This window comes from Hevea brasiliensis, chromosome 14, assembly GCF_030052815.1.
Source record: "Hevea brasiliensis isolate MT/VB/25A 57/8 chromosome 14, ASM3005281v1, whole genome shotgun sequence".
In the NCBI taxonomy this organism is placed as follows: domain Eukaryota; kingdom Viridiplantae; phylum Streptophyta; class Magnoliopsida; order Malpighiales; family Euphorbiaceae; genus Hevea; species Hevea brasiliensis.
Window position 1 is genome coordinate 18220299 of NC_079506.1, and position 15551 is coordinate 18235849.

Below are 15551 nucleotides of genomic sequence, written 5' to 3' on the forward strand. Positions count from 1 at the left end.
CTGAATTATTTTAATTTTATCTATTGTAAATTTATTTTACGACTTATTGTATTCTTAAATTTTAAAAATTATTTTAATTAAATTATTAGCATGAAGCATGATATCACGCGAGAAGAAAATAAGTGAATTAACTATTTATTACCTATATGGCACCGTAAGATATTTTACATTTTCTTGATATTTGCATTAAACTTCACACTAACCCACTCGTACAAGCAACTACATCAATCAAGACGTGAACTTCTCGCCGTTGGGATAAGATAAAGACCATTAGGGGTGGCCACGGTTCAGGAACCGCTGGTTACGGTTCTTGAATCGTCGGTTTAAGTTCAATGAAATCATGAACTTGAATCAAACCATCAGAGGATGGTTTGGAAAACGGTTCCTGAACCGTCGGTTCTGGTTTGAGCCCCGATTTAAAAAGGTTTGAAAGGCGGTTTGAAAAAAAACGGTTCAAGACAGTTTGGAGGACGGTTTGAAAGCGGTTTAGGGATGGTTTAAGGGTAGCTTAGACAAAAAAATTATAGAAAAATTTTATTGATTCAAAATTTAAGTTATATTTGTAAAAATATTTTAATATTTCTTAGAAATCTTTCAATCAAAATAAAATAAAATAAAAAAGAAAGAAAAAAATTTATCTTTAAGAAAAATTTAATAAATAAAGACTTGAACCTGATTAAAAAACTAAAGATGAAATTAATTTTTTTTAAAGAAATTAGCAAAAAGTATATGAACTTAATTTTGCCTAAATATCTCTTTAAGATTTAGAGGAATAAAAATTTTTAGTTCTATTACTTGCATTTTTTTTAAAAATTATATAATAATTGATAATTAAAAAGTATAAAAGAGAAAAAAAAAATAGAGGGTATTGGAAATTTTATTGAGGATTTAAAGTAATAACAAAGTAATTGAGATAGTATTGAAAATTTCAGTAAGTATATAAAATAATAAAGTAGGAAAATTGAGAAAGTATTGGAAATTAAAATGAGTGTAAAAAATAATTATTTAGAGAGTTTGAGAAAATTGAAAAAATATTAAGAATTGAAGAAAATGCAGAGAATAATTGTGTAGATAATTAATAATATATATAAATGAATTAGGAGTGAGGTAACATATTTATTGAATTTTTTTATATTTAAATCGCCAGTTTAATCCGGTTCGAAATCGTAGGTTCAATCCGGTTTGGAACCGCCGGTTCACGGTTCTTAAAAAATATGAACCTGAACCAAACCGCAGAAGGACGATTTCTGTTCGGTTCGAAGTCGGTTTCGGTTTTGACCGGTTTTGATCCGGTTTTGACCGAACCGGAACAGGTTCGGTTCCGATTCAAAACCGGACCGTGGCCACCCCTAAAGACCATTCACAAGGCCTGCTTCTGTCCCATTCAGTGGAGAAAATCCTGATTCAATTACATCAATAGTAAGTATACCGCCAGGCCGTACCACCCAAAGCCACACGACCAGGCCGTGTGATGAAGAACATGAAGAGTGTTTTAGTTTCAAATTTCCAAAATGGGTTAAAATTATAAATTTAATATGTATTTAGAAATTTTTTAGATTTTAAATATTCAAAAATTTTAGTCTTCAAATATTTATTTATAATTGATTGAAATTATTTAATTTTTAATAATATTTTCATGGTTAAAAAAAAATAAAATTAGAGATTAAGAAAATTAATTTAAAATGTATACGGACTCAATTGAAAAGGGTTTGGGGCAAGTGAAGAACCTTGAAAATTCCAAGGATCAAAATGAAATTTTTATTCAGAAAAAAAAAAAGAAAAGAAATTTGGACCAATCAAAAAGAGGATAGCACACTTACTGCCAGGAAACAGGTAGGCTTAAGATCACCATGGATTACCGTAAGTATGTTTCACATAAACATAAAATAACATAACAGCCATAACTTTTATGCTATCGATCATAGGCAAATATAGTTAATTAGCATCATGCATTTCATTTTTAAGTGAAATCAAGGTAAAACGTGGAACATTCATAACATAAACATCTACAAAATGGAACAACCCTCAAAAGAGTACATTAATACCCGAATAACATCAGCAAGCAAAGTACAAAAAAGATTGCTAAAATTATACATGTCATAAAAGGGAGCTCCAACGAAATATAATATATCATATATAGCCAAGAAGTATGATATAAAACCTACCAAATTTGATAACTGCATCTCTTAGTCCTCGTAAAGGGTGGATAGAAATAGGAGAGTGAGTCTATAAACTCAATGGGTAGAGAAACTACAAAAAAAGTGAAATAAAATAAACCTTCATGCGCATGAAATGCAATATATACATGAGTTTAGACACTACAAATAATTTAAATATGATAGTCATGTTACCATGATTCCCTCCTAACATGTTATTTCACTTTGCCAATGTGTTTGATAAGAACTTTCTTTCATTCATCACATAACATAGTCGATGCCAGAGATACAAAATTGTCTTTTTCCAACATCTCATAACTTTTTATAACATTAAACCCATTTGCATGCATGCCATTGGATATTGATCAAGGGGGATATCCTAGATGGCTAAGATGTGTGAGATCTGGAGCAGTGGCATTGGATATGCCTTGAATTGACTCCAAGAGGAAAGGGCAAGGGAACGAAAGAAGAGATAATAGGTGTTGGAGACAAAAAAAAAGAAGAGAAAGGCAAGAGAAATGAGCTAAGCATCGTTCATCAAACCACAGTGTACAGGTTATTATAAGTATTATTTTTTAATTATAAAATAATATGGTTTATATAATAACATAATAATGTCAATAAAAAATAAAAGTAATGAAAAGTAAATAAAATTTATTAACTAGAATAATTTCAATTAATAACGTTCAACATGCATGATGATTGATTGATAGAGAAAAAGAAAATTCCTTATATGCGAATAGCTTCTTTTTTGTGAATATTAGAAAAGGAAAAAAAAATTAAAATTAATAAATTTTGTTTTTCACAATTTAAAATAATATAAATAAAATAAGAATAATGCTACATGTAAATAATAATTATATATATTTTTTCATATAAATACATTATTTATATAATTAAAATTATTTAAGTATTTTATATTAAAATTATAAGTTATGAAACACATGAAATATGATATTTAAATAATTTTAATTTATTAATTATATATTTACATAAAAATTTAGTTTTTTTTTTTTTCTGAAAACACATAAAAATGTAGTTAAAGTAAACATTTTTATTAAAATTAAGGAAGAAAAGAAAGAAAACAGAAGCATGAATGGTGATAACTCATAAGCATAAAGCATCCATGACGGAGCAAACACATGTTGTGATCTCTGTGGCTCCTAAGATATAAAGTTGAAACAAGAAAGAAAGAGAATAAAGTGGCTTTTCCTAGTGGGTTATTTATTTATTTATTTTCTCTTTTCTCCTATATATCAACCTCCAAACTTTTGTAGCTTTGTGTGTGTAGTCTGCAGATAAAAAAAAAATTGCTCAGCAGCATAAGCTACAAAAATGGCTACTAAGCTTGTTCCTTTCCTCACCCTCCTTCTGCTTCTACTCTTTGAACTGGGCTCTGGAGTTCATCAACCGGCTTTGCCTAAAGAAGAAGGTATAAATCATCTGAGATATGCATATAGATCATTTTGTTCTAATATATTTCTGGTGCTTCATATGAAATGTATATAGTTCATCACTCACCAAATAATCGTGCTCATTAGTCAATTTTTTTTTATTACCCAAAGATAAAGATAGTTTCTTCTCATTCCAAGCTTAATTTGAAAAAACAAAATTATAGATCTTTCTTTTTTTTCCAACTGTTTTTCCTCGCTAATTTGCATAGGGGTAAAAGAGGTAGAACATTAATAGTCCACCAAAAATCATATAAAGAGATAAAGAAACTTCACATCAATAACCACTGATTAAAATTTTTGCCTTGAAATTTTCTTTCCTCAAATAGTAACTCATAATCTTTAAAATTATGAATTTTTTTGTCTAACTTTGATTCATCATAAATTTAAGATACAAAATATATAGTATGACCAACTTATTAAATACACAAGTCTCACATATTTGTATTTTAAATATATAATGAACTGGATCTAAACAAGAGTTTTCCTAGATTTATAATTTTTTTTCCTGAGATTTTACTTGAGTTTTAAGTTGGACAACTTATATCATGTGCGATATATTACTCAAACTTACAAATTAAAATTCATCAAGTTTTTAAAATAATCCAACAAAACAACAATTTAAATTCATCATATAACTATTTTTTATTTAAACCAATAAATCTAAAATAATCTCACTACAAAAAATAATCAATTTTGCAACTAATTATAGCAACCAACTGAAATCGGTTGTTACTAACAATCAATTTTGTAACCTATTTGTTGTTTTTTTTTTCAATAAAATAGTCAAATTTTAAAAATTTGACAATCAAGTCAATAATCGATTGCTATTAATAACTGATTTATAATTAGTTGCTAAAATCGATTGCTATTTAGCAATCAATTTATAATTAGTTGCTAAATCGGCTGCTAATCAATATTAGAAAAATATTAAATATACGATTAGTAACTGATTTTAAAATCAATTGGTATTACAATCAATTAAAAAATCGATTACTAAAATCTATTATTAATAGTAACCGATTTAGGGAATCGGTTGTTAAATTAAAGAATTATTTTAATTGGCTCTAAAGACAATAACTGATTTGCAGTTGATTGCAAAAATTAGTTACTAATAGCAACGAATTTACAATCAGTTGCTTCAATCAGTTGTTATTTGTAACCAACTCCTTGTCGGTTGCTAATAGAAACAGATTTTTCAACCAATTGCAAATCGATTGTTAAATTTTTTCCCTAAAAAATTCTTGCCTAATTTTTTTTTAGACCGATCTGTAAATTGTTGCTAATAACAACCGATTTTTATAACAAATTTTACAACCGATTTTTATTTCCACAAAATTTTTCGCCCAATTTTTTATTTTCTTTTTTTGATTTATAATTGATTTGCCAATCGGTTGCTAATAGTAACTAATTTTTGAAACTAATTAAAATCGGTTGCCATCTGCAACTAATTTTTTCCTTCCAAAAAATTCTTGCTTAATTTTTTTTTATTATTTTGATTTGGAATTGATTTTGCTAATTTTTTTTTTGTATTTTCTAAATTGAATTTTAAATAAAACTTGTAGACCCAAAGGTAATTAAAGAAAAAAAAAAGACGTTAAAATATATTTATTTGTTGTTTATCCGTTAATTTTTTTTTGTTGTTATTCTTTGATTGAAAATCCTTAATTTTCTATATAATTTAATTTAATGCACTTTGTTTTGAAAATTATAGAAGAAAGGGGATTTTTAAATCAGAAAAGAAGCAAAATGAAAAAAAGTATAATTTTTTTAAAAATAGTTTAAGAGTGAAATGAAAAATTAGAATACTATATGCCATTATGAATGAAATATATCATTGATATGGTTGGCAGAGTAAGTGATTTTAAAAATATTTAGGACTTCATTGTAAAAAAAAAAATTAAGACTTAAATATAAAAGATTAATTTTAGATTTTATATATTTTCTTTTGAAATATGTATAGACATTTACTTAAAAAACTTACAAACATTTTAAGTGAAAATAAAATAAATTTGAAAATAATCATTTAATATGAAATAATTTTTCTTTTTTGTTATTAAAAAAATTAGATTTTATTTAAATAGGTGTGAATTTTAAATGATAAAATTTTTAAACTAATATATTTAAATTTTATAATTGTTGATTCTGCAGAGGCTTTTCTCTTAGACTTCTTCGGCGAATCTGGCAATTATTGCAACGATAGGAATCTTTGGAGTGCCGGCGTAGAGGTGAATTGCGATTGTACCTATAAGAATAACACCGTTTGCCACGTCACGGAGTTGTAGGTTACTCTTTCAATCCTTCTATATAGAGTATTACATAGCACTTGGTGTTTATTAGATTATACTAATTTTTAAAATATATATTATTTGTGTATTAAATAATTTATAATTATTTTATATACATAAATATTAATTTAATTAATTTTATTATAAATAAATATTCATTAATCTAAGATTATTTTTAGTATTTAAAATTATTTTTAAAGAAAAATTAGAAAATATCATATCTTTCATTAAATAATATTTCATTAAAATTATATATTACATAATCTAATTATTATAAGTAATTTAGTTGTTGAAATATGTGCATTACACGTGCATCAAATTAAAATAATAATATATTAAAATATAATTATTATAAACTTAATTTTATATAAAAATAAATTTAATAATTATTATATCAAATATTTATATTTATATTGGGTAATCATTACAACGACTTAAATACGAGTTTGTGTAGACTGAAGGCTACCGGAACATATAACAAACCTAAACCTTAACCCGTTTTACTCATACCTTTTATATATATATATATATATATATATATATATAAGGTATGAGTAAAACGGGTTAAGGTTTAGGTATATATATATGACAACATATTTGATACTATGATCCATTTATCATAACACTTTTCCATGGAACCACATATTTACCAACCAGATTTCACATCTATCACATATTCATAAACTTTCTAAACTGGGCATTCATATTTCATAAGCGTGCTTAATTATACATTCCTTTTTATGAGTAGAATCAAGGTAAATAAGTGCTCTATGCATAGTATATCATACGATAGTCATAGTACCAATAAAATGGGCAAAACATAAAAAGTAGCTCATTAATACAAAATCAATACTAGCAAGGACAGTACAAAAAGATGATCAAAATCACACATGTTTCAAAGAAGCTCCATTAAAAGAATACAATATAAGAATATTTAAAAAGTGTCACATCAAATCTTAGAGTTTATTTATCCAAAATCTGTTGACCTAATCTTCTACTCTTCGCATTGAAGAGGTAGACAGAAGTAGTGGTGTGAGTATATAAACTCAATGAGTAGTGAAACTAAGAAAGAGGCAAAAATAATATTTAAAGAAATTTTCAAGTACATGAAATGCAGCATACTCATGGTTTACACAAATTCAAACAATTCATAAATGGTAGCCATCTCACCAATGATTTCCTCAAACATTTCATTCCATTATTTCAATGTGCCTAGCATTCTATAGGAGCTCGTTAGAACTTCCTCTTATACGACACATAATATATTGAATGACGGAGACACAGATTGCCTTGCCTTGATATCCCATAACTTTATGTAACATTAAGCTCATTTGCATACTTGTTATTTCATTCTTTCATTTCCTTTTTCATTTTGGAATTAGTGGGTCATCCATAATTTATCACATATCATAATTAATAAATGCAACACATTTGTGTTGTTGTGCATACGCGCACACACACATGCACACATGTATAAAATAATTTTCATGATGCAAGAGATTGTATGCACAAAGAGACCATTGGTCGAAGAATTTCAAGTGCAGTTTATACTCACCTTAAAAGGTTTACTTTTACTACCTCATTTACTTCTAAAGGACTCTTACATCCCTTAGTTCAATATTCATACTTATTCATACTTGAGTAGGACTAATATTCATACTTATTAATTATTAATAAATAGTCAAATTTTAATTTATTAATTAAAATAAATAATTAAGTAACAGTGTATATTTATATATATAACCTTAATTATTAAACTTTAATGTGAATAATTACAAAAACAACATAATAAATTAACAATCAATTTATTAAAAGAAAAGAACAATATAAAAATATTAAAATGGCGGGACGTCAAGGCTCTGAGCTCTCGCTTGCAATCTATTTGGAACCCTAATGGCATGAAATAGTTGGGAGTTAGGGAATAATTACTACCTAGTTAAATTCTTGACTGAGGAGGAGTTCTGTAGAGTCTTACTTGATGGTCCATGGACGCTTTTGGGTAGTTATTTTTTGGTTCAACCCTGGTAACTAGAGTTTAATGCGTTTGAGAAGTCTATCAATTTAGTGGTGGCTTGGATTCGGTTGCCAGGGATTACTTTATATTTGTATAACAAATAGGTTCTTAGAGTAGTGGGAGATGTTGTTAGGAGTATGGTGAAGGTGGATTACCTAACGAGTGATGCTCTAAGGGGCAAGTTAACATGGATTGTTGTGTTGGTTAATCTGAATGAACTGCTATTAGCAAAATTTGTAAAATTTCTTAATACATCATAATAAACTATAAACATAAGATTTAACTATTACTCTAACAATGGATCTTAAATAAATTAAATTCTCACAAATTTAAAAAACGTATCTGATGCGAAGTTTGATTAAGCCATATCAGTAATCGAGAAATCCTTCGATTTAATAAACTAATTTCTCTCTCTTGACCGTTCTTAATTCATATATAAAATTTTAGTGATAGAAACCTTTCTTGTGATGACTATAATATCTCTGACTTTATGAAAAAGGCCTTTCTTGTGATGACTTTAATATCTCTGACTTTATGAAAGAGAGTGTGTAACTTTATGGGTAGAGAGACAACCGGTTTATATATATATATGTGTGTGAATAATTTGATACGTCTATTAAATATCTTTATACAATTAGGATTTATTTTAATTAAAGTAAATATCAATTAATATCAAGTCACATTAAAGCAATTGATTTTGGCCCATTTAATTATTAAAATTACAGGCAAAATCTTACAAAATTTAGTTTAAATGGGCAAGAACAAATGGTTGAATATGAAGGTTTGCTGAAAATATACTTTGATTGTGGTCGGTATAGGCATAGAGGGGACCTGTTTCCATATAAGATGGAAGATGATAGCTCTTAACCGAGCTCATGAAGATGGTGTGGCAAAGAAGAACTTTAGGCCACGGATGGTGGCTTCCAGCCACTGCTAAAAGAACCCACTAAGAAGAGATGTTGTTGTACTCAAACAGGGCTCTAGATTCAATATTTTGCCTGAAAATCAAGGTATTAATAATGATGAGGAGGGATTTACTGTTAATGTGGTGTAATCCGAAAAGGAAGTTATGCATGCAAGTGAAGGAAACCTACGAGAATCTAGGTCTCGCATGCAGAAAGAAGGAGGTAACGTGAATAAGAAAAACATTAAGGGCTCATGTGGGTTGCAAAACCAAATATATAAGTAAGGATAATTAAATGGGAAGTCCTATCTGGCAAGTCTTGGTGATTTCATGGAGAATACTTTGAGCCCACTCAATAGAAATAAGGTTATGCAAATGGAAACAACCTTACATGAACATAACACAAGGTGGTTTCAATAGTGGAATCAACTAAATAAGGCTAAGTAATATGGATCAATGTAGAGATTCTACTTTGAGCTTGACTGGCACTTCGTGAGGGTTTGGGTAGAGCTTCGTACGACTCGACGTGGAGATTAAAATTTCCTGAAGTAACTGTCTTTCATTTACCAAAAGGTAATTTGGATCACATGCCTCTTCTATTATGTTTTCAAAATGTTCATGGAAAAGAAACTCAACTCATCCATTAAGGTTTCAAATAATGTGGTTAACATATCTTGAGTTTAACAGTTTTATGCAAGAAAATTTGAAGAGTGAGGGCATATTTATGCATCAGTTTGCTGAAAATTTTGAAGAGATGGGATATGGATGTCTATGGGAACATGTTTAAGAAGGAGCATGGTCTTTTTGCTAAGGTCGAGGGGGGTGGGTATAAGGAGCATGGTCTTTTTGCTAAGGTCGAGGGGGGTGGGTATAGAGAGTATTAAAATTGTATTCTTCAAAGAACCTAATAGGTATCAAGAGCGATTTGCTGGCAGAACTAAATGCCATTTGTATTCAAGAGGAAATTGTTTTGTTTTAGAAGTCAAGGGTAGATTGGATTAATTTGGTGATCAGAATAGTTCTTTCTTTCTCATGAAAACGATAATCTGACTGAAAAGAAATAAGATTGAGATGCAGAAGTCGAATATTGGGGAGTAGATTAATGATTTAGAAGTGCTTCTGGAAATGGCAATGAAAATTTTCAGTTCTTTTTACTGAAGAGTTTTCTAATGGTCCTATCTTCCTTATTAGGGGTAAGTTTCCAATGATCCCTTCTGAATAGATGGTTTATATTATCAACAATATTCTCAAGAGAAGTTAAGACACTTTGTTTGAGATGAAGTCCTAGAAGGCACTGGGACATGACATTTTACTTGTGGGATTTTACCAACACCAGTGGAATGTAATAAGACCTAGGTGGTGGAAGAGGTCTGAAGAGTTTGTAATGGGGGTTAATGGAGGAGGAGATGAACAAAACACTATTCGAAGGTAGATGCTCCAAAAAATCTTGCTCAGATGCATCCAAGTAAATTGTGCATGGTAGTGCATGTATAAGGTAATAACCAAAGTTCTTACAAACAGGTTAAAGAAAATTCTGCCTATCATAGTTGGTCCTACCTAGGCTAGTTTTGTTTTGGGAAGGAATATAACAGACAAAATAGTTATTACCTAAAAAGTGGCTCACTCAATGAAAAGGAATAAAGGAATAAAAAGGGGGTTCATGGTTATTAAATTACTTAGAAAAAGTTTATGACCAAGTGAGATGGAATTTCCTTTTTTAAGCTGTCATTGATGCATGTATCTTTTTTGGAGCTTTCTCAAGTAATTTTGATTGTATTTCCATGAGCTCGATGTAGCTGTTATAGAATGGAGGTGCTCTAAGGTTTTTTAGTTGGAGACAGCTCTTTGGCAGTGTGAGTCACTTTCTCCTTATCTTTTTGTTTAGATTATAGAGTGGTTAGCACATGGCAATGAGAGAAGAAGTTTAGAAGGGACATTGGAAGCCGAGTGATTGCATAAGGGAGGTCCTTTGCTTACTCATTTGTTTTTCACAAAAGACTTATAACTCTTTGTAAAAGCATCAAAGAGTAAGCGAATTATATAATTGCGTCCTGAAAGAGTTCTATAATTGCTCAGGTTAGCAAGTGAGTTTGGGGAAAACTCAAGTTTTTTTCTTGATCAATAGTCCTCTGCAAGAGAGGAATGATATTTGTGGTGAGTTAGGGATGGTGCGTGGATTCGTTAGACCTGGACCACTATTTGGGTATGCCCTTGTTAAACTTATGAATAAGAAAACATACAGGTACATCTTAGATGGAGCAAGACGAAAAATTTTAAGGTGGAATACTTCTAACTTATCTTTCATAGGTAGAGTTACTCTCGCTCACGTTTGTGGGTGACTCTGACTTTTTTGGCGACAGAAATCATCCCAGTTGATCTTAAATTGAAGCTCTTGATATGAGAAATCTATTGATGGTAGTGGATCGTTTTGGGGATTCCTAGTTTGGCCAAGATCTAGCCAAAAATTCGCAAAGGCTGTTTTTCTTCTCCCTTCGATCTACATGATTTCAGAGACTGTTGGTGATAAGGCTAGTCGAAAAAGATGTCCCACATCGAGATGCATCGAATGGGAGTGGTGGCGTGGATGGATGATGGCTCGAACGACTGGTTTATCCTAGCAGCTCCAAGGGTCCACTTACCACGTTTCGCAAGATTTCAATGTTCTCTGGCGGGTTTCTTAGCCCTTGTCTGGGAGGCTCGCCGGGGAAGAGGAAGTGCATTGAGGATAATGGGTGATTATGGGTGTGGCTGGAAAGGGAAAGCTGAAAGGGGGAGAAATCTGGAGGAGAGAGACTGCGTGGGGGGAGGCAGAGAGAAGAAAAAGCTAAGGGGGCCATTCATAACTTCACGTTTATTTGTGCAAAATTACATTTTGGTGCCGCCTAAGACTTTTATTTAAAGAGGTCCAAATACTTTTCAATTAAGCCCCTGAACTTAGTTTCTTCAATTTTGTCCCAATCATTTTCCCCTCTCTATCTAAAATTCGATGCTTGTTGACATTATAAAAATATTTGAATATACAATTAGCAACCGATTGTAAGCAACTGATTTACAAATCCATTGCAAAATAGACTAATATAATCAGTTGCTAAATTATAGAGAAAAAATTTCCATCAAATTTTTAAAAGCTCATTTTTTTCATTTTTTAATTAACAATTGATTCACAAATTATTGTCAATCAAAATCAGTTGCTAAATTGTCAAGCTTTTTTAATTGGCATTAAATTTAGTAATCGATTTATGAATGATTGTTAAATTTTGGAGAGAAATTTTAGAAACTCTTTTTTCAGATATATCTTTTAAAGAGTTTAGATGAAAGGGGGCTTTTTTTTTTATTCAATTTGAATAATTAAATCGTTTCAAAATAAAAATATTAAAACCAAACTATGAATATGAATAAAGTCCGTAATGAGAGTATTAGAGAAAAGGTAGGAGTGGTACCAATTGAGAATAAGTTGAGAGAAGGAAGATTGAGGTGGTTCGGTCATGTGAAGCGTAGACATACGGAGGCTCCAGTTAGACAAGTAGAGCACATTAGGTTAGAGGATAGAAAGAAAAAAAGGGGTAGACCTAAATTGACTTGGAGGAAAGTAGTACAACATGACTTCTTAGAAGCATTACAAATTTCTGAGGATTTAACCCAAAATCGTTTAGAGTGGAGAAAGCGAATCCATATAGCCGACCTCAAATTTTTGAGATAAAGGCTTAGTTTGAGTTTTATGAATATGAATAAACTTTTTTAAATTAAAAAGAAAGAAAAAAAAAAAGAGCGTGTTTATGCAAGTTCAGAACCAGTGTCCTTTTTACAAGAACCGAATATGAATTTAAAAATTTTTAATCAAAATCTCGGCTGAATTGAGTTTAATTTAATATTTTATTACCAATATATCATAAAGCCTAATCCTTCAAGGCATTTAGAAATAAATTTTTGTTTTCTTATTTTCTGTTTCTGTTTATTTATTTTTTTATATTTCGAATCATATAGCTAATGACAAATTAAATCATTGACTGTAATGATTAGATGTATGCGTTACACGAGGAAGTTCGACCTACAAGGCAACTGGGAGGATCTGTCGGCTTTGAAATACATGTACGTCTTCCTATAATAAAATTTGTATGGTTTACACTAAATTGTTATCTTACAAATTTGGAAATCTTGGTGTTTATTTATATAAAATACTACATTGTATTTATTTTTTGGCTAGGTTGAAACGAGATACCTTTAATATGAAATAAAAAAAAAAATAACAATAAATATTAAAAAAGTTGTGCTTATTTGTCTTTCTAATTTATTTTAGTTTGCTTCTATTTTCTTCATTTCCTTTTATTTGTCTATTGTTTTCTTAATTTGTTTTCCTCTTTATTTTCTAAATTTCTAAACATAGTGAATGATAAATGAATTCAATGACTATAATGATCAGAGATTTTTCATGGAATAAGTTGACTGGATCCATCCCAGATAATCTAGGGAAACTGCCATCTTTGAAAAAACTGTAAGTTTTGCCATGCTTTGATTTGTTTTATTATGGCCTTCTCAATGCAAATTTTATGCTAAATAAGTTCTGCATTGTTTTCTTATCTCAGGGATTTGAACCATAACTATCTAACAGGCTCTATCCCTTCATCTTTGGGAAATTTGTCATCTCTCGAAGGGTTGTAAGTGTCATGAGAATCATAAAAAATACTTATTAGAGTAGAAAATTTTATGATTATTTTAATTAATTTCGTATTTTTCAGGCACTTGGGTTTCAATTCATTATCAGGTCCAATTCCTCGGGCATTGGGCAATCTCTCCAATCTCAGGACCATGTAAAATCATTACTCATACTTCTTGATTATATTTCATGAAAGCAATTTTTTAGTACCAAGAAAATCGAATATCAATAAAATATATTTACATAATATTTAAAATTATAATTTCAAAATAATTAATAGTAGGTTTTAGAAAATATATTAAAATTTTAAATCGTTAATTAATAAACATAAAAATCATAAAACTTTTCCCGCAACCAAAATGAAAAAAAAAAAAAAAACTCTAATTAAGAATTAACTTCTATTTTCATATGTTCAAATATTTTATCTTCTCCTTTTTAATGTTCAGCTTACTCCTTGAAACTTTCATCTTAAGTTTTAATTGAGTCTTAATTTTTATTCCATCAAATATCAAACAGACTCTGAACTGCCTGTTTTGTGTTTTTTTTATTTTTTTTTATTATTTTTTTTTTAATATATATGTTCAGTTCAAAAAATTAGTATATAATTTTGTAAGTTCATTTTTTTAATTCAGTTTACCTTTTATGTAATTTATAAAAACGTTATTAAAATATATCACTAAAAAAATTAGTAACTAATTAGATCAATTACTAATCCATTAAAATCAGTTGCTAATTAATTTAACAACTGATTTAGCAATTGATTTATTCGATTGCAATAAGACTGATTGCTTGCCACCACCCGATTCTACGGGCCGGATCAACACTAGGTATTGGGTCAACTTAAAAACCCCGAAGACTGTAGTAAGCTTTACTGATCCATAACCACACTCAAAGTCAGGGCCCAACACGCACAAAAAGGAAAAAAAATAATATAAATTCTATAAATTTATTTGGCTAAACTCAACCCGATAACTATTAGAAAAACAAAATTAAAAGAGCCCAGCTCAGCCCTTTTATCCATCATGCACAAACCACTTAATTTCCATTAATTAATATAATACATATATACAATGGTATCCAATAGAGTTCTAATAATTAAACAAATAGATAAACTAATAAAAACTATAAAAACTACTAACTAAAAAGTACCACAACCTGCGGATAAAAATGCTGGTTATACCCAAAAATAAACTTACACCTCCTGTAACTTGGAAAAAAAATATTTGAACAGGAATAAGCATTCGACTCCGAGAGTTTATGTAACACCCCTTACCCGTCTGCTGTATAGCCGAGCAAGAAGTGCCACATTCAGTGTCGGAGCACCCTATCTTATCTTATCATGTCCACTGTAAACTTTTAATATCATTTAAAACATGTATTCTATGTGTAGAATTTTTTTTTTTTTATAACTTATTTCTGCGAAAACCCGGACAGAGCCTCCCCTGTTTTATTAGCATCTAGCGGGTTTCACTAATCACCTATTTATATGTTTATATCCATTTCACACATTTCCATATCATATTCTCTTTTATCATTTCATTCACAATTATTTATGAGATCTCAAAAATATCATCTATTGTATTCATATAGAAATTCATAGATAATAAATTACAAGTTTACATTACAATCTCAAAATGGAATACATCATGTGTTTATGTACAATGAACAAAAAGTACAAAATCTAGACATACATGGGCCCTACCAAAAGGAAATACAACTGTAGAGGTGACTAGTAAACACTGGCAGATCTCTGGTAGATCTGATCGGTCTCTGTATGAGCACTACTACTGCTACTGCTGCGGCTGCTAGGACTGATCTCCAGTACTTACGCGATAGAAAACCAATGTGCTAAGCATAACTCATAGTGGTGCATAATTTATAATAACAATAATTTAACAATTGAAATAATAATTGCAATTCATAATTTCTGAGTCTTTTACATTTTTATTGCACTTTGGAAATAATAGAAATTATTGGGATCTTTTCTGTTTACTTATTGTATATTCAGTATTAATTAATCATTATCAGTGCCCAAGAAACCTATAACAAATTATCAAAGGTGGATACACGGGAGTATACTAGTT

At 29.6% G+C, this 15551-nt stretch overlaps 1 protein-coding gene across 1 annotated transcript in view; it reads left to right on the plus strand.

Moving 5' to 3' along the window:
- The first annotated feature begins 3352 nt into the window (after window positions 1-3352).
- LOC110665673 (probable LRR receptor-like serine/threonine-protein kinase At1g53440) overlaps window positions 3353-15551 on the plus strand; it is a 52580-nt gene continuing 40381 nt past the window's right edge. The window contains exons 1-6 of the mRNA XM_058134350.1: window positions 3353-3588; window positions 5759-5888; window positions 12834-12902; window positions 13234-13305; window positions 13397-13468; window positions 13550-13621. Of these exons, the coding sequence (XP_057990333.1) occupies window positions 3492-3588; window positions 5759-5888; window positions 12834-12902; window positions 13234-13305; window positions 13397-13468; window positions 13550-13621 (512 nt within the window). The 5' untranslated portion in view covers window positions 3353-3491. The remainder of the gene's footprint in view (window positions 3589-5758; window positions 5889-12833; window positions 12903-13233; window positions 13306-13396; window positions 13469-13549; window positions 13622-15551) is intronic.